General features: G+C 43.9%; 7 protein-coding genes across 9 annotated transcripts; 3 read left to right on the top strand and 4 right to left on the bottom strand.

The window, feature by feature from the left end:
* The first annotated feature begins 45 nt into the window (after window positions 1-45).
* LOC6575907 (serine--tRNA ligase, cytoplasmic) lies at window positions 46-1,909 on the top strand. Its single transcript, XM_002001875.4, has one exon. It carries the CDS (start codon window positions 173-175, stop codon window positions 1,676-1,678), a length of 1,506 nt encoding a protein of 501 aa, XP_002001911.1. The 5' UTR covers window positions 46-172; the 3' UTR covers window positions 1,679-1,909.
* Window positions 1,910-2,004: 95 nt separating this feature from the next.
* On the top strand, window positions 2,005-5,637 carry LOC6575908 (trichohyalin). The gene is made up of 5 exons (XM_002001876.4): window positions 2,005-2,719; window positions 2,783-4,125; window positions 4,188-4,578; window positions 4,638-5,158; window positions 5,213-5,637. Exons 1-5 carry the CDS (start codon window positions 2,498-2,500, stop codon window positions 5,361-5,363), a joined length of 2,628 nt encoding a protein of 875 aa, XP_002001912.1. The 5' UTR covers window positions 2,005-2,497; the 3' UTR covers window positions 5,364-5,637.
* Window positions 5,599-7,813, bottom strand: LOC6575909 (palmitoyltransferase ZDHHC23). Of its 2 annotated transcripts, XM_032728667.2 has the most exons (4): window positions 7,723-7,813; window positions 7,374-7,506; window positions 6,339-7,235; window positions 5,599-6,274 (listed from the first exon to the last, which is right to left on the bottom strand). In XM_032728667.2, the coding sequence occupies exons 3-4, from the start codon at window positions 7,190-7,192 to the stop codon at window positions 6,091-6,093; spliced, it is 1,038 nt and encodes a 345-aa protein (XP_032584558.1). In that variant the 5' UTR covers window positions 7,193-7,235; window positions 7,374-7,506; window positions 7,723-7,813; the 3' UTR covers window positions 5,599-6,090. The 2 variants fall into 2 exon arrangements, with proteins under 2 accessions (XP_032584558.1, XP_002001913.1); XM_002001877.4 differs by lacking the exon at window positions 7,723-7,813 and having other exon boundaries at window positions 7,374-7,654.
* On the bottom strand, window positions 7,805-9,085 carry LOC6575910 (histidine protein methyltransferase 1 homolog). 2 transcript variants are annotated; one of them, XM_002001878.4, is made up of 4 exons: window positions 8,978-9,085; window positions 8,507-8,885; window positions 8,279-8,445; window positions 7,805-8,220 (listed from the first exon to the last, which is right to left on the bottom strand). In XM_002001878.4, exons 2-4 carry the CDS (start codon window positions 8,847-8,849, stop codon window positions 7,813-7,815), a joined length of 918 nt encoding a protein of 305 aa, XP_002001914.1. In that variant the 5' UTR covers window positions 8,850-8,885; window positions 8,978-9,085; the 3' UTR covers window positions 7,805-7,812. The 2 variants fall into 2 exon arrangements, with proteins under 2 accessions (XP_002001914.1, XP_043864505.1); XM_044008570.1 differs by having other exon boundaries at window positions 8,507-9,065.
* Window positions 9,086-9,102: 17 nt separating this feature from the next.
* LOC6575911 (splicing factor 3B subunit 2) lies at window positions 9,103-11,750 on the top strand. Its single transcript, XM_002001879.4, has 5 exons — window positions 9,103-9,226; window positions 9,281-9,909; window positions 9,965-10,934; window positions 10,996-11,240; window positions 11,304-11,750. Exons 1-5 carry the CDS (start codon window positions 9,203-9,205, stop codon window positions 11,677-11,679), a joined length of 2,244 nt encoding a protein of 747 aa, XP_002001915.1. The 5' UTR covers window positions 9,103-9,202; the 3' UTR covers window positions 11,680-11,750.
* Window positions 11,751-11,960: 210 nt separating this feature from the next.
* LOC6575912 (pre-mRNA-processing factor 40 homolog A) lies at window positions 11,961-15,340 on the bottom strand. Its single transcript, XM_002001880.4, has 6 exons — window positions 14,673-15,340; window positions 14,375-14,607; window positions 13,256-14,313; window positions 12,830-13,195; window positions 12,680-12,760; window positions 11,961-12,625 (listed from the first exon to the last, which is right to left on the bottom strand). Exons 1-6 carry the CDS (start codon window positions 15,152-15,154, stop codon window positions 12,332-12,334), a joined length of 2,514 nt encoding a protein of 837 aa, XP_002001916.1. The 5' UTR covers window positions 15,155-15,340; the 3' UTR covers window positions 11,961-12,331.
* A 445-nt stretch (window positions 15,341-15,785) lies between these two features.
* On the bottom strand, window positions 15,786-17,636 carry LOC6575913 (transcription factor E2F2). The gene is made up of 5 exons (XM_002001881.4): window positions 17,128-17,636; window positions 16,959-17,068; window positions 16,566-16,824; window positions 16,160-16,493; window positions 15,786-16,096 (listed from the first exon to the last, which is right to left on the bottom strand). Exons 1-5 carry the CDS (start codon window positions 17,431-17,433, stop codon window positions 15,996-15,998), a joined length of 1,110 nt encoding a protein of 369 aa, XP_002001917.1. The 5' UTR covers window positions 17,434-17,636; the 3' UTR covers window positions 15,786-15,995.
* Window positions 17,637-18,172: the final 536 nt, after the last annotated feature.

Raw genomic sequence — 18,172 nt, forward strand, 5'->3', positions numbered from 1 at the left:
TCGAATAAGAACCAATACACCAGCAGTAGCAGCCCTGGTCTTAACAGCTGTCGATGAAAAGTAACAGTTACGCATAGGTTAGCTCATCTCTATAGCCGCCACGTTTTGGTAAACGAAACGAATCGCTGACGAAATCTGCAGTGAAAATTGATTAAATTGAAAAGCGTTGAAAATGGTTTTGGATTTGGATCTATTTCGCAAAGACAAGGGCGGCAATCCCGATGCGGTGCGCGAGAATCAAAAGAAGCGCTTCAAAGATGTCGGCCTCGTCGAGACCGTCATCGAAAAGGACACCGAATGGCGTCAGCGTCGGCATCGAGCCGACAACCTGAACAAGGTGAAGAACGTCTGCAGCAAAGTTATTGGCGAGAAGATGAAGAAGAAGGAGCCCCTAGGCGCCGATGGCGAGGAGGTGCCCGCTTCGGTACGCTCGGATCTAACGCAAATCACAGCCGAAACCCTGCAAGCGTTGACGGTGAATCAAATCAAGCAATTGCGGCTGCTCATCGATGATGCGATGACCGAGAATCAAAAAGCGCTGGAGCTGGCAGAGCAAACCAGGAATACTTCGCTGCGTGAGGTGGGCAATCACTTACACGAATCGGTGCCCGTTTCCAACGACGAGGACGAGAATCGTGTGGAGCGCACATTTGGTGATTGTACGAAGCGTGGCAAATATTCGCATGTGGATTTGATTGTTATGATCGATGGCATGAATGCCGAGAAGGGCGCCGTGGTGTCCGGTGGCCGTGGTTACTTCCTAACTGGCGCCGCTGTCTTCCTGGAGCAAGCCGTCATACAGCATGCCCTGCATTCGCTCTACCAGAAGGACTATGTGCCCCTTTATACGCCCTTCTTTATGCGCAAGGAGGTGATGCAGGAAGTCGCCCAGCTGTCGCAGTTCGACGAAGAGCTGTACAAGGTGGTGGGCAAGGGCAGCGAACGGGCCGAGGAGAGCGGCACAGATGAGAAATACCTGATAGCCACCTCGGAGCAGCCGATAGCCGCCTATCATCGTGATGAATGGCTGCCAGAGGCATCGCTACCAATCAAGTACGCTGGCCTCTCCACGTGCTTCCGCCAAGAGGTGGGCTCCCATGGACGTGATACGCGAGGCATCTTCCGGGTGCATCAGTTCGAGAAGGTGGAACAATTTGTGCTGACCTCGCCGCATGACAACAAATCGTGGGAGATGATGGACGAGATGATTGGCAATGCGGAGCAGTTCTGCCAATCTCTAGGCATCCCATACCGCATTGTCAACATTGTTTCGGGCGCACTGAATCATGCCGCCTCTAAGAAGCTCGATTTAGAGGCCTGGTTCGGCGGCAGTGGCGCCTACAGAGAGCTTGTCTCCTGCTCCAATTGTCTGGACTACCAGGCACGTCGACTGCTGGTGCGCTATGGCCAGACCAAGAAGATGAATGCAGCTGTGGACTACGTCCACATGCTGAATGCCACAATGTGCGCTGCCACGCGTGTGATTTGCGCCATCCTGGAGACCCATCAGACGGAGACGGGCATCAAGGTGCCGGAGCCTTTAAAGAAATACATGCCCTCCAAATTTCAGGATGAAATTCCATATGTGAAGCCAGCGCCAATTGACTTGGAACAAGCTGCCGCCGACAAACAGAAGTCCAAGAAGGAGAAGCCGAAGAAGGATCCTGCAGCTGCCTAAGCTAAAGACTAACTTTTATACCGAATGACCCCTAGAAGATGATACAGCAGCTGCCTAAAGGACAGATTCATCCCAATCCCAATCCTCAAGCCACGCGATTCACTCAGCATAAATTAAGCTTTCAAAATTGTGTTATTATCTATTATATATTTATCGCATTTACTGCAAAAACGTTTTATAATTAAATCGGGCACAAGTTGCGCTTCACAATGCAAAAGCTATAGAACAATATATATATCTTTTATTATTAATATATACATATATATATATAGATATTTCAAATATCAATAACAAGATAAGATAGCCACTGAAAGCTATTGAAGTATATTGCGCAAGTATAGGGTGTATGGTTATATATAAAGCTGTTATCTTGATGCGTAGAAGATAATTTTATAATCGAATTGATTTCTATACTTTAAATGATTTACAAAATATCTCAACTATTTTGGCTTTAATAAATTGAATTTAAAACGCCTAAAGCCTGGGACACTTAAATCAAATTAAAGTTTCTGTTATATATATATTTGGATTTGGGAGATCTGGGTACTTGTTAAAGGTGGAATGGATTGGACTCTACTTAGGACATCTGCTAGTCGGATATTTCCATCTCGTTTTTCCACTTACAGTAATCTTTGCAACATAGCAACCCGCGATATATATATGCTAAGCTAATACAGTAAACTCAGCCGGCGATTTCTGGTTGCCTGGACAACGTCTTCGAAATTTGTTTACAAGCAATCCTTAGTTTTACTTTTAAGTTGAAAGAGAAAATTTCGTTAAGGATAAGGCATTATTATTATTATTGCAGAATTATTCACAATGTCACTCCAGAAACGTCGTGAAAAATTAAACAAACCCACGCGCTGGGATCGCATACGGAAGCGTCAGCTGAATGCCAATTCTCTGGGTCTTAAAACGGAGGCAGTGCGTCGCTTCATCGAGGTGGACTATGTGGATCGTAAGCAGGCGCAGCTGCTCATCGATGGCCAGCCGCAAAAGCAGCTGAATCCGAGCGTTGTCATGGACATGCGCCATGAGATGGTGAGTTCCAGGATCTGGATATATGAATTTAATTGAGGGCTAAATATTTAATTCTCGCTGCAGTTCGCCAAGATTCCACGTCAGCTGCCGCTGGCCACAGTGGCTTTTGGCAGCAATCTGGAAACCACAAAGGCTCACAATTTGGAAGTGGAGCAGCGTTATATGAACAATCAGCTGCAGAAGTTTCGCCAGCAGCTGGCCAGGCAGCATCCGCGCGTGCAGGAGCGGAAGATACACGTGCGGCCCACCAAGCCGGACTTCAAGCTCAATCATGGACCACTGATGCAGAGCTTGTCGCAGGCAGCTCAGCACATTGACAACTTCTACAAGACTCCCGTGGATGCTCTGAGCCAAGCTGCGCAGCTGTGCTCCATGCGCAAGCAGCTTGCGACGACATCGCTGCTGCAGCAGCTGGAAGGGCAGCCCGAGGCGGAGGCCGACGCAGATACGGATCAGAACTGGCTGCAGGTGAAGCCGGATGAGGTGCAGGCGGAGCTGCGCGAGGAGGTGGACATGCTGGAGTATCGCAAGTTTGTCAAGCAGGTGGAGTTAGACGAGAGCAGGAATCTGCTCCATAAGAGATGCCGCACGCCAAGCCCTCTGCTGACCACGGAGGAAATGTTCCGACCCATGCGTGCGGCAGCTGAGCGACAACGGCGCCACATGGAGGAGGTGAAAACGGAGGAGGAACAGCGGGCTCAACAGCAGCCAATGGAGCAACAGCAGCCAAAGGAACACACGCTACAACGTGAGGCATCCACTTGCTCCAATACCAGCGAGGGCATTGATTCCGTCATCTCTGATCTGGCGGAGGAGGCTCTATACGAACTGCAGCTCGAGGCAGCGGAGCAGGAGCAGGAGCAGGAGCAGTTGAAGCAAGTAGTGGTAGAAACGACAGTCGACACAACTATCAAGCTGGTCAAATTCCATCTGCCGACGCCGGAGACAACGCCGTCGCCCACTACCTCATCCGTGGAGCAGCTGCAGCCGCTGCTTATACGTCGCATGGATATACCAAAAGTGGTGGTTCAGCCCAAGCAGCAGACGGAAAAGCCGGAGGAGAAGCAGCCGTTGGACAGCAGCTCGGATGCAGCACCTGTTGAGAAGGAAAAGATTATCGACGAGCTCTTCCATCCACGCAGCGAATCGGAACTGAACTGCTTACGGAAGCATTTCCTGAAGTGGATACACTATACTACCATGGAGAAGATAGAGCGAGAGCCTGGCAAGACGCACGTGAATCGTGCGGCGAAGATCAATGCATTTCTGGACAAGCTCCGGCAGGAGAAGCGGCGCCTGCGTAGCAACAAGCGACCCACAACGCCAACCGATGCGGACAAGCGAGCTCAGAGGTCGATGGAGCAGCGTGAGGAGGCCGTCAAGATGGCCAAGCAGTTTAAGACAAAGTAGGCAATGCCAATAGCTTAAGGATTAGTCTCTTCCCTCATCTAATCCTTTGCTTCCACAGACTCAAGGTGCAGCAGGACATCATTGACCTGCAGCGCGTCAAGCTGGAGCGTCAGGAGCGTCTCATAATGCAGCTTAAGCTAAACAAGCTCAGCGAGGAAGCGAAGGCGGCGCGTGAGGATCTCAAACAGGAGCTGAAGACTGTTATACGATGCGGCGATCCCAAGGCCAAGGCCAAAGCCAGATGTCTGCAATTAATTGGCAGCCTGCGCGATGCGGAGGATGAGGAATTCGAGAGGCTGCAGGGCAGGGCGTTGCTGCAGCCGCGCTTCCTGCAACACATGCAGGACCGAGCGCTGGAGCGCAGCGTGCGGCATGAGCAAGCGCGTCAGCGTAGGGCACAGGCGGAGGCTGAGCGAGAGGCAGCCAAGCTAGCTTTGGAGGAAGCAAAGGTAAGTCAGGGCAGGCATATAGAAACATAGACATATACATTTACCTGCTGACTACACAGCGCCAGGAGGACGAGGAGGCCAAGCGGCTGCGCATCGAGGTGCTGAAGGAGAAGCGCCGCCAGGAGAAAATGGCAAAGGTGCTGAAGGAGCGCGAGCGCCAGCGTTTCCTGGAGAATCAGCGCAAGGCTCTTGAGTTTAGTCGTCGTCTGTTCCTGCGCCTGGGCATGGAGTGCTTCAAGCGTCTCATTCAACGCAAGCGCGACAATCTGGTCAAAAGCGAAGAATTCTGCCGTCGCCTCTACAAGCGCAAATTCTTTGTGGAGTGGCGCAAATACGCGGAATTCAGCGTCCGACAGAAGCACATACGGGCCGAGCTCTGTTACGAGAAGGCACTAAAGCGCAGAGCCCTGCAAGAGTGGCGTCTTTATGCCGTGGAGCAGCGCAACAAGATGTTGGTGGCCATCGACTGGCATGCCTTGCACTGCACGGAGCATTGGTTCGGGCGCTGGCTAGGCTACACCACTGGCTGTCGCCTGATTGAGGACACGAAGATGCAACAGGCAATCTCGCATCATGAATGGTAAGTGAATGCAGTATATATCAACAACTTTACCTTACTCTGATTCTCCTTTAGGCATCTCAAGTGGAAAGTCCTGGATTGCTGGCGACGCTTGCCGCAAATTTTGCGCTTGGAAAAGGAGACGGAGGAGAGACGTCAGCGTTGGCGCATGAAGATCTGGGAGCTGCTGCCCGATTACAAGCCAAGGGAGGATAGTTTATGGTAGCTTTAATATTGTTTGGTATTGAAAATTTACTTTTTTTTGGTTGACTCAACGGAATCGTAAAGAAAAGTCGTTGTTTTCAAAACAGAGTTGCATCCGCACAGTGGTGGCACAACTAATAGATATACCTGTAATTAGACACTTTTTTAGTTCTAATTGGAGAACAGAACTGACCCAATTGGTAGACTTCCCAATAATTAGACAAAATTGTATATTTTAAATATTAAGTCTGTATGAATATTCATTTTATTTTTATTCAATAAATTGCTTTATCTAATAGAAGCGACAATATAAGTGAAATTGCCAAATTAATTTTTACAATAAGTGTGGTTTGTCTAACTTAAACAAGAAAAACAAATAATAATCACTAAAACAATTACATTTTAAGAACACCTTTGTGCGAAGCTCTAAAAACTATTAATACACCTTAAATTGTATCATATATTGGGATAGTTTCCTTGAACTTATATTTTAACATATTTCGATTAATTGTTCAATCACGACTAAGGCTCTCAAATTGTTGTAATACTAAATGCTTAAACGTATTTCTACATAAGCTTAAATTGCGCGCTCGAGCTTGACCCTAAATATATAAATAAGCATATACATATATATGTATAGCTTAATATCTAATTGGCTCCGACAGCAGCAGCTAATACATTGAAGAATTTGTAGCTTAGTGTAAATGTTGCATTAGTTTAGTATTTGGTATTTTTTGGTTGATTTCTCATTACTTTAAAATTGCGCGCCAATTGCTCCAAACACGATTCCGATTCCCATTGGGAGTTGAAATACGTTTATACTCGTGCAAAGTGGTGCCGCGCCACCACAAAAACAATTGACGGAGTAGAACAAAAGTAATAAAGCCAGAGATCAGCAAGGCATACGCAGCCACAACGAACGAGATGCCCAATCTAATTATGAATGAAAAATAAAAGATTAAATAATTGATATTATATAATTTGAGCTGCAACTCACTCAAAGTCCTCGAAGACCTCGCTGCAGTCATCGGGTAGCAGGAGAGGAATTCCTAGCAGACGCACCACTAGGAATGGATGACAGACAGCAGTCAATGTCAGATTGGCGCCCAGCAGCAGAGCACATTCAGAGAGGACCAAGGCCAGCAGATAGCAGCGATAGTTGCTTTCGCCAATGCAACAGTTGAGCCAAAAGCTGTGATGGGATCGGCGCTTAACACAGCTGCCACAGATGACACAGTGATAGGCACGTCGAGGTGTTACCTTGCGACAAATCTCACAGATGTTTGGCTGCGAATGTTGCATAAGACCCGCATCTTCATTCTCCTCCTCATCGTCCTCGATGCCTAGCACAGTGTCCGCCATGAGGGTAACTGCCTCATGTGCCTGCTGTTCGGCCTGCTCCTCGCCACTGGAGGCTTCCGTGATGCCTGGCAGTTCATCTCGTGGCGTGTTTCCGTATTGCGTCGTCACCAGATCCAGTGACGCCAATTTCTGTACACGATAAAGCATATAAAGTGCTCCGATCGACAAGCTAAGTAATAGATAATTCTCCTCTGGGAGCAGCTCCAGCAACGGCACCGCAGACTCAAAGATGATGGCCATGTAGCAGACGGAAAATACAACCCAGCTGCGAAAGAAACTCGTCTTTGTGGCCGTGCGCTCAGCCACTTGCAAGCCCCAGCAGGTGAACCCAATCAGCGTTAGCATCATCACAATTGCCGTCTTTGCATTGAGTGCAGCCAAGCAAATCATGAGCGGGATAATTAAAGCTGGAGCCAAAGCAGCGGGCGAGATGCGCTTGGCGCCGCCCCGCCAAGGCAGTCGCAGTCGATCCTGGAACGCAATCAACATGTTGTCCAAATTGCGCTTATCAATGGGCTTGCAGAAGATAAAGCTGAAAATAGTATGTGGATGTAGATATATTTCTTTTGAATTCAATCCAATTTATGGTATGCCTTTGACTATGGCTAAGGGTTACTTCAGCCCGAGTTTCCTTCGATTCGCTTGCCATGTCGTGTGCAATTTTTCTTACCTTGTGCATACCAAATCAAAGTCTTCGCAATTACAACAGCATCCTAGTATATGAAATCGCTTCCTATCATGTCCAATATATTCGCAGCAGCAGAGGCCACGAGTATCCTTTTCCCCCCGTTCGGCTTCTTCCGCTGCAGCAATAAAATTCGACATTCAAGCCGGATCGATTTGCAAGTTTTGAACAAAAGAAAAAGTTTGTTTTATCGCCACGCAGCGTGTGGAAGAATAATTTGTTTAAATTAATTTAAGACCAGCCACAAAATGGAAATAAAGTGTGCAATTGAATACTATATTTAAACATATTAAAATATTACTTTTAATAGGCACTTCAATTACTTTCTACTTACACGCTTAACTCTTCAGCGATAACAACAAAAGCCCACCCCCCATCACAGGGTGACCTGTGACCGTAAAAATCATCGGCGATAGTTGATTTTTTATTGTAACTTCAATTCAATTATGCCGCGCTTTAAATTTTCGTCAGCATTCCATAAGTAGTTAGTTTCAAAAACATTCTCACTTTTAACATAATCAATAAATTGCTCTAAACCACCGCCTACACCGAAATAATGTGATTTGCCAGCTACTAAAACCCTTCCATCTCTCTTGAGGCGTTTTCGGAATGTTTCTAAAAGCTTTTGTTGGTTTTCTATGTTGTAAATAGTTTCCGATGACAGTATTATATCATATTTTTCTAAATTATTTGTGAGCTCCGCAAAATATGACCAGTCGCCTGCATAGAAGTGGCATTTCTGTAGGAGCTCCATTTTCTCATCATCGTTTAACGTATCTTCGAAGTTAAGCAGCACATTTGGCATTGTTATTTTCTCTAAGACATCCTTGTTCTACAAAAAATTACAAATTTTATTGAACAATAATGATATGGTATAACTGTTGACTTACATAGTCTTGAAAGTCAACTTTTGCGCCACATTTAAAGGCATATATGCCTAGAAGTCCGGAGCCACAACCCAAGTCCAAAACCAACTTCTCTTTCCAATCCGATTTTTCAAAGTTTTTCGAAAGATATATCAGTAAATCATTGGTACATTCCCAAATTTTGGCACCGCCTGGTGTTATAAGGTTTTGTATATACAGGTAAAAGAAAATACTACATTTTATTTATCAAACCTTCATAGACGCCTGCTATTAAGTCAGAGTGACTTTCTTCTGACTTCCTTAAGTCCTGGGTGTCTAAATCATTGTGTTTTTTAATATCTTCTAGCAGAAAGCCTGCAATCAGATGTCGTAATTCGATATCGCCGATAGTTAGTTCATTTGCGTTGAGTTCGTAGATATCCAAATTTTGTAAGAGATCTTTCGTTGGTTTTATATCCTCAGCTTGATACCAGTCAATCTTTTCTTTTTTCTTTGGCAAATCTGATTTTGGCCTTTCAACAATTTTAGGTTTTTTAAAAGGACTTTCAGCATCCGATGAATCAGACTCGTTCACTTCAAAATTGAACTCGAACATTTTTAGCACTCAAGTCACCCTGTTTGTTTTGGTTCACTGTTGTTTAACCGGCAAGCAGAAAAAATGCCGCAAAGAATAATTTTAAGTAATTATTGTTTTTGGAAATCCATAAATATGTTTGCTTTTACCTAATAGTAATTTAATTTAACTGAAAGTCAGCTGTTAAAAATGTAATTCCACACACTAAGTGGAAGCACGCTGCTTGCACCAGATTATCGATAACATTAACTAGTGGTGTGAGACCGGAATCGGCTGAGCCACCACAAAAGTCAGACGATAAACGCGAATAGGACATCACCAAACTTTGCATTTTCGCTGGACTTTTTGTTTATTTTATTAAAAATATAATAAAAATGGCTGATCCAATTCAACCTGATGTAAGTAAAAAGTTTAAGATTAAAGCTTTAAAACTAAAAGAAACATTTCAACAGGGCGGTCCCCCGGCGCCATTGATGTCCATTCGTTTCGACCCGCAACAAACGACCGAAAATGCGGCTGCCAATGGCAATGGAGCCGGCGACGTTGAAGGCGCCCAAGTGGCTGCTGAAACTAAGAAAGCGGCTGAGCTAGTGTTACCTAAGGCGCTAGAAGATGTGTTGGCACTCAAAGATCAGCGTGTGGCTGAATTTGATGTGGATGTTGATGCAAGAGGGGGCCTCGCTGCAGACGGGGGCTCGCAAGACGGCGACTTCGCCGATGTAGGCGATGATAGCGATGACGAGGCCGATAACCAAATAAATGGTAATACCAACGATAAATCCAGCAAGCAAAGTAAGGCGGACAAAAACAAAAAGAAGAAACGTCGCAAGAAGCAAAATAAAAAGTTACGACAAAAATTGGAATTGGAGCGACAACAGCAACTGGCGCGACGCTCTGAGCCAAGAGAGGATCCCGAGGAAGAAGCCAAAGCAGCTGGCAGTGACGATGAAGAGCAGCCAGCGAAGGAAAAGGAGTCTAAGAGAGAGACACGCAGCAGCAAAAAGAAGAAGGAACGTGAAGAGAAGGAAAAGGTTAAAGAGCGAAATAAGTCGGAAAGCAACGAGGAAGATGTAACCATTGAGTAAGTACACACAGCTTTAGAATTTCTTTTAAAACTAATACAACCACAATTTAAGGTATGTGCCGGAGAAAATTACCATAGCAGATCTGGCGCCCATGTACCGTCAATTCTATCGTGTATTTGAGATCTTTAAGCTGGAGAATAAGCCGAAGCCCGTGGAAAAGGATAAGGCAGCTCTGGATGCCGAAGCACTAGCAAAAGCTAAGAAATCCTCGAACAAAATGCACGACGACGATGACGATGATGCCGACGATGACGATGACAATAAGGAAGACAAAGAGAAGTTATCCAAGCGGAAGTTAAAGAAGCTTACACGCCTCAGTGTAGCGGAGTTAAAGCAATTGGTTTCCCGACCAGATGTTGTGGAAATGCACGATGTGACAGCAAGAGATCCCAAATTGCTCGTCCAGCTGAAAGCGTATCGCAATACGGTGCAGGTGCCACGTCATTGGTGCTTCAAGCGTAAATATCTGCAGGGCAAACGTGGTATTGAGAAGCCGCCATTTGATCTGCCCGCCTTCATCAAGAAAACTGGCATCATGGAGATGCGTGAATCGCTGCAAGAGCGCGAGGATGCAAAAACTCTGAAAGCGAAAATGAGGGAACGTGTTCGCCCTAAAATGGGCAAAATCGACATAGACTATCAGAAACTGCACGATGCCTTCTTCAAATGGCAAACCAAGCCTCGCATGACCATTCACGGAGATCTGTATTATGAGGGCAAGGAGTTCGAGACACGTCTCAAAGAGAAAAAACCCGGAGATTTGTCTGAAGAGTTGCGTATTGCATTGGGTATGCCCGTTGGACCAAATTCGCACAAAATACCGCCTCCATGGTTGATTGCTCAACAACGTTACGGACCACCGCCTTCGTATCCGAATCTAAAGATACCCGGCCTTAACGCGCCCATACCAGAGGGCACTTCGTTTGGCTATCATGCCGGTGGCTGGGGTAAGCCGCCAGTCGATGAGAATGGCAAGCCGCTCTATGGCGATGTATTTGGCATGAATACTCTGGACTTGGATGTGAGTAGATACTAACAAATATCATATGAAAGCAAATATGAATCTTTCATTTCATTCACAGAATGGTATTGATGAGGCAGACATTGAGCGCAATCAATGGGGTGAGCTGGAGTCGGAGTCGGAGGAGTCTTCCGAAGAGGAAGAGGAGGACGGTGAGGATCTGGGCAACCAGCAGGATGAAACTGGCCTGGTTACACCTGTCGAGGGTCTGGTCACACCCTCTGGTCTAACCAGTGTTCCCGCGGGCATGGAAACACCCGAAAATATTGAGCTACGCAAAAAGAAAATCGAAGCCGAAATGGAGGAGTAAGCTATAAATGAAGTCGTCTACAAACAAGACAAGCTAACCTGTAATCCTCTTTCTTGTAGCAATGAAACGCCCGTACTCTACCAAGTGCTGCCAGAAAAGCGCACCGATCGCATTGGCGCCTCCATGATGGGCTCCACACATGTGTATGATATTGGTGGCGCCGGCGCCGGTGCGAATAAACAGCCACCCGTACGTTCCACAACGGATCGCGAAGGCATTGTGGAACTTGCTTTGGATCCGAGTGAATTGGACCTGGACAACGATGCGATGGCTCAGCGCTATGAGCAGCAAATGCGCGAACAACAGAATCATCTGCAAAAGGAGGATCTGTCAGACATGTTGGCCGAGCATGTGGCTCGACAGAAATCCAAACGCAAACGACAACAAACTGACCCGGCTAAGACCACCAAGAAGTACAAGGAATTCAAGTTTTAGTGCATCAATTTCTTTGCTAAGATTCAAGATTGTCATTGAAGAGAAAATAATAGTAAACATTTTAAAACTGATTGCAACAGCATTTACTATCACTTAAAAGTTTATTAAGCTTTTCAGTTCAGCCAGCGAACAAAATTTTATTCAATTCCCAAAATTGAGCAGTTCTACGTAACGAAGTTAGCACAAAAATATTATCTAAATTTACAATCGTATAATAAATGTTTCTTCAAAATTAATGAGATCATTACGACCTCTCCTTTGAATAAAAAATGAATAACTCGTTCGTTTTGTTGTTCACACAAAGTGCGAATATTATTTCTTTTGCTTGATGTCTTATAAAATGATCATATTATTATTCAAATTTCTTTACAATAAAACTTAGCGCTGATGAAAAAACTTACATATTCTGTTGTTGCCTGTTGTGTGTTGCGACAGGTGGCCAAAAAAGGATTCCAGAGCAAAGCAAGTGAGGAGCTGTGCGATAGTACAAATACATTATAGCATTTACAAACTATATATGTAGCTGTAGCTGAATGAACGTATCTTTTATACAACTTATACAACTAGGCGCACGAACTCCTTGCGTATCTATTTATGGCCATAGCTAACTACGCTAACTGGTGTTGTGGTCCGTTTATCTATAATATCTTGGTCATTCGTCCAGATGCTCATTGAGTTGGGCCAGCAGCGCTGCACGCTTGGATTCCAGTTCGCCATCACTCAGCGTCAGCTCCTCATTTCTAGATGTCGCCGAATCTGATTGAGCTGCAGGACTGAGCGGAGTCACTGAACGATTGTTCTGATGCCGTTGTTTGCTTTCCTTGTCCCGTTTGGTGCGCTTCTCTTTTTTCTTCTTTTTAGCGGGCGAGTGGGAATTTGAATCATTTTGCTGCAGGGCGGCAGCATTGAGGGGCGACTGATTGATCAAGTCCGATTCGCAAGATGACTGAAACAATCAATTTTGTCAGTGAATTAAAGTAAATGCATTTCAAATACTTACGGCTCTGGATTTGTTCTTGCGTTTTTTCTTCTTCTTTAACAGCTTTTCACTCTCAATGCTGCCAATTGAACTAAGCGAATTCTAAATGATAAATAAATATCCAAAAAGGCTATTAGATAAGTTATTGACCATCAAATTCGTTTTACTTACGGAGCGTGATTTGGAACGTCGTTTTTTGGATTTTTCTAGTTCAACCAGCTCGTTTTCAATATCTGATCTAGACGTAGACCTAACACGTTTTTTATGCTTTTTATTCTTTTTGGATTTACGAGAGCGCGAATGATGGTGACTACAGGCATCTTCGCTCTCTTTGATAAAGTCCTCCCAAATCTTTTCCACGCCAATTTCTTTTTCATACAAGGCAAAGGCTTCTAAATGCTCGACCAGCTTTTTGGCACTGTCGTAGGACTCGCTGACCGAGACATTCGCCTCCAACCATTCGTTTTTGATTTCATTTTCTAATTTACGCAAACGTCTTACTTCCTCCTTCATGCGCTCCTTTTCAATGGCCTCGGCCTGCAATTGAGATAAAATATATAATTTACTTTTATTATGGTTTGAATTGCATTTGTTTACCTTTTCCAGCAGCGCGTTATAGGTGAGCTTCACATTGCCCGCATCCAGGGTGGCGGATCGTTTGTCCTCGCACACGACGGTGGCGAAGTCCTCAAAGGATGTTTTCGCTTGCACTACAAATTGCTTCTCTTTGAGTATCTCACGTATGATCTTCTTTTCATCATGGAAGCGAGCCTTCAAATTCTCTACATAGAACTTAAATAGATCTAAAGGAGTGGATCCACTTTGACCCAACATAGCCGAGAATCGTATATCGGCCGATATAATGGGATATAGTTCTACCCACAACGACATGGAAGTGAGCTTTCCCTCTTCGTGAAGGGAATCGAGCAATGCGAGAAAAGCATCACGATTCTTACGCTGTTGCCGCTTTAACCTTTTCTTTTCCCTTTCCCGTTCCTCTTCCTCTTCCTTTTCCAGTGTGCGAATATGTTCCTCGAACACAATGAGCGCATCCTCTTTGTCCATGCCAAGCAGCGTCACATCGTTTTTAAATGCCGCATTATCCAGAAGCATAACCTGCGCTTCTGACCATGTGGTGGTGTACGTAATGGAGGTCATTGATTCCAGCAGCTCGCTGAGCACCTTCATATTCCTTTTCTTTAGTAAGCGAGCCTCCTCTTTCTCTCTCTTGGCCAAATTGAAGATGCAATCCTCATATATATCGCGGCGATCCTGTTCAGGCACTGCTGTCCAAGTTCGATTGTTGGCAAATACCTCTTCGCAGCGAAAGTATTTCATTTGCGAATTCATCTTATCGCTCGACATGAGAAATTGCTCCAAATCCTCTTTCGCTTTCTTAGCACGCAAACGCGATTCCTCGCGTTCATCTTTTATCTTTTGTGTTTTGTAGGCGTTAAAGGTTTGTTTGCGTTCGTTGAGATTTTTGAAGGCATTGTATCGCGGATCTTTGGATATGATCTTCACACACTGATCCCAGTTAGCAGTGGATGGTACATTACGATCGCGCAGAAGCTCCTTGAATGCCTCAATTGCCTCGCGCTTATCCTTGAAGACAAGGGTGTTATTTTCGCTGCCATTTTTATCTTCTTTTTTATCTGAATATTCAAAGGATTCATTGATTGATTATTAATTGATATCTATGCTCCGTCTACTTACTATTCTGCTGTGGGACCTCGATGGCTGCTAGCGTGGCAGCCATTGCCTGATCCATGGCTGAAGAACTGTTTTCATTGCTACTCGGAGTCAGAGGCGAGTGAATTTCCGGCGTGGGTATTCGCGGCACTGTAGGCAATGCTGCAGGCAGTATATTGGCCAATGCCACGTGTGGTACCATGCCAGTCAAGCTGGACGAGGTCATAGCAGCCACAGCTTTAGCCGCTGCTGCTGCTCTGGAAGGATATATAAACAATTTTGGTTAATCTTGGTGTTAATAATATCTACAGTCAATACTTACTCCTCCGCCTTAGCTTTAGCCTTCATATCCAAATATTCCGGCGGTGGCTCCCAGCACGTTTCCTTAGTGCTCACATTGTGATAGTAAACCTTGTTGGCATCTGACCGATATTCCTTCCATGGACATTGATTATGTAGCAGCTCGGCAGGTGTCATCAGCGCCTCCGGTTTCTCCCACGAGCTTTGTTTTGTATTTTGATTATAGTAATACGGACGTCCGTCCGGCGCTTTATGTTCCGTCCACTCCGTATTCGAGGCAAGGGCACCGAATGCAGCTGCCAGTTCGGGTGGCGGCGGCGCTCCAAAGCCTGGCGGAGGCAAGTTAAATGGTGGCACTGGAACCATGCCCGGCGTGTGAGGATGTGTGTATCCCATGCCGCCCATTGCTGCAGCTGCTGCGGCTGCGGCAGCGGCGGCTGCTGCTGGCGGCATCGGCTGCGGTATAGCTGCATTGCCATTGCCAGCGCTAGGAGGAACATTCATATTTTCACTATTTTGCTATATGATTTAATGAATTTAACGTTTTGGTACGAGTACCGGTCGTTTTGTTGCGGCAGCCAATTCGATGCTTTTGACACAAATTGCAAATTTTAACTATTCTTTTTTTTACACTTCTCCCGTTTTGTCATTCACAATGTTTGCTGCGTGGTTAATACGGAAAAGTATCAAGAAGCAGAAGATTTTTTTTGGTATTCTCAAGACACTTGAAATTTATCGCAATAAAGTTATCGTATCAATTTTTATTTTTTTTTAGAAAAGGGGTTGGTTGTCTTATTCCGTAGATATAAATGAGAAAATATAGGTCTATAAACATTATCACAGATAGAAAGCTATTAGTCAAACTATGAACGACTAAATACATAATATATTTTGGATGACAAATATATTAAAAATTAATTTTCAATTTGATACACGCGCGTGACACTATTAATCGATAGCTTTCATACCTACTATCGATACAATTATACGGTCTCTGCCAACACCAACAAAAAAGAAAGGAAAACTAAGATATGATATGGCAAAACGAAAGCGCGCCACTTGCTTTCATTTTCAGAATGGGAACCTCAACCAAAAACCCTAGTTTATTATAGACTATTAAAGTAAAACGTCGATCTAAACTTAGGTAGTGCGTGAGACATACATATGTATATGTGTATATGTACATTGTATACGCATCGACGTATTTTATTGGCCCAAATGTAATGTACTTTACAATTAATCTAATTTAAAATGTCTACATTATAAAACAAAATTAAAGGTCAAAATTTTACTAATTTTAAATATTTGCACAACGCACTCGGCCAATTACAATCGCAAATTGCGCCTAACACTGTACATCAAAAAGTTCGCAAATTCCTTCGTCATTTTTCAGAACGAAATTAAAGTCTTCTTGTGGAGGGTTTAGTTGCACAAGTGGTGGATTTTCTGAAATTATAGATTATATTGATATCACAGTAAAATGCAAGTTAGTAGAATTTCACAAATTACCTAAATTGGGATCATCGGGATAGAAACGCCTCAGTGAGTGGCCAGCCATATAATTTTGAAAGATTATTTTTGCTGTACGTTCATTCTCAAGCGCCTTCTCTTCCTTGTGCTCGGAATTACACGAGTACGTATGTTCATTCTGAATGACATTACCAGTGCCATTGCCTGCTTTACTGGAAGAATGTGTTGGCGACGATGATGGAGACGGTGAGTCTGAGTAGCGATCATCGAACGGACCATGAGCATCATTTGGATTTGTTGTTGCTTTGCCTTGGTTGGTGACCAAACGTATATCTATTGTGCTCCCATTATCTAGTGAAACTTTCAGTTCACGCTAATTAATTATATAAATTAAATTATAAGTATGAAATATATATGCGAGAAAGCTTATATAAGGTCTGCATACATCACTGCGGTGAATCTCCACCTCCTCATCGTAGTTGGGTATAGTAAAAACGGAATCGTCCCCAAATATTTGAAGTAAATCATCGCGTGTAACATACGCATACGACTGATTTGTTGGATCCTGCATTATATAGTGTAGGTTACGCTGTGCATACTCCAATTGTCTATCCAAATCCTCCTCTATACTTTTCAAACGATTCGTTCGCTCACAGGCTACGTCATACTCTTTATGATCTTTGGCATTGTTGAAGCCTCCGCCACTAAAGCAAAAGAAAGTAATATATATTATCACAAGTTGAGGTATAAACTAACTAAACTCAGACACATATGGGTAATAATAAAGTAGCTCTAAGGAACACTTGATTTATGATAGTATAGTAGTAGTCCTTCTTACCGCCAACGCACTAGCGAACAGTGTCTGCCCTTATCAATAAGGCCAATGCCCTCCAAGACGTTGGTGATATCATAAATACGTCGCTTCTGCACGTCCAAGATTTTCGTGGCCTTTAAAGAATATACACATACAAATTTAAGGATGCAATTGTGAAGTGAACATTATCTACCTCTTTCAAGTCAATAGAGCCACCATTCTGTTTCATCAGATCCACAAATTTTTGGGTGAGCAATACCAGCGAGCCCACCGAGCGCTGTTGACTGTGTGGCTGTTGTTGTTGTTGCTGTATTTGTATTTTAGATTTTTGTTCTGGTTCTTCGTCCACTGCCATATCAATGTGGTAAGTATCGAAGGCTTTGGTATCCAACTTAATCTCATGGCCGCTGCCAGTGTCATCATTGTCATCAGGGCTGCTGCTGCTGGCCGTGATGATCCGCTGCCTGGGTACTGGGGCACCAGATTTACGCTTATACATGGCGCGCTACTTAAATATAGATCTCGGTTCGATGTTTAAATTTTTATTTGTTGGCCTTATTGATTTGTGGCGTGATTCGGCAATGATAATATTCTTTTATTTTTAATATAAATCTCAATTAAATACAAATGTTGGCGCTTGAGCACAATTCCGCCATTTATGTCACTTTTTTCATTCACTCAGAGCTGCAATTAGGGTTGTTAATTTGCAATTTATCGACTGCCCACCACAATTACAAGCACAAAAAGGTTGGCGCAATTAGTTATGTATGCTTTTCTGAAACCAAAATTATTGCTTATTTTAAAAATTATCTTTGTTAAACGTAAAATCATTAAAGTTAAGCATATTTCTGCTACTCATATGACTGTTTTGCTAACGCATTCTAATATTACAGTGTGCGGCTGTACCAATTTATCGAAACACCCAAAAGAGCTATCGATCAATTGAACATGATTATATATAATTATTTCAATCTACCACTTTTTTAAGTTTATACATGAATCAACTAATGTCTTACGTTATTACTTACAATAATAGCATTAGAAGCCAAAAGTGATATTGGTTAGACACGTTTCTACTGCACACCATGTGTGTATATGAGAGGCGCGCTTTTACAGCTGCTTTAATTGCGTGTCACTCAATAATCGCAATTACTTCTTATTTGGAAGTAACTTTAATATTTGGCGCGGTTAGGTTTTATTTATTCAAATAAATCCATTTTATTAGAAAGTCTTTAACA

This window comes from Drosophila mojavensis, unplaced genomic scaffold (assembly GCF_018153725.1).
Source record: "Drosophila mojavensis isolate 15081-1352.22 unplaced genomic scaffold, ASM1815372v1 contig_36, whole genome shotgun sequence".
Classification (NCBI taxonomy): Eukaryota; Metazoa; Arthropoda; class Insecta; order Diptera; family Drosophilidae; genus Drosophila; species Drosophila mojavensis.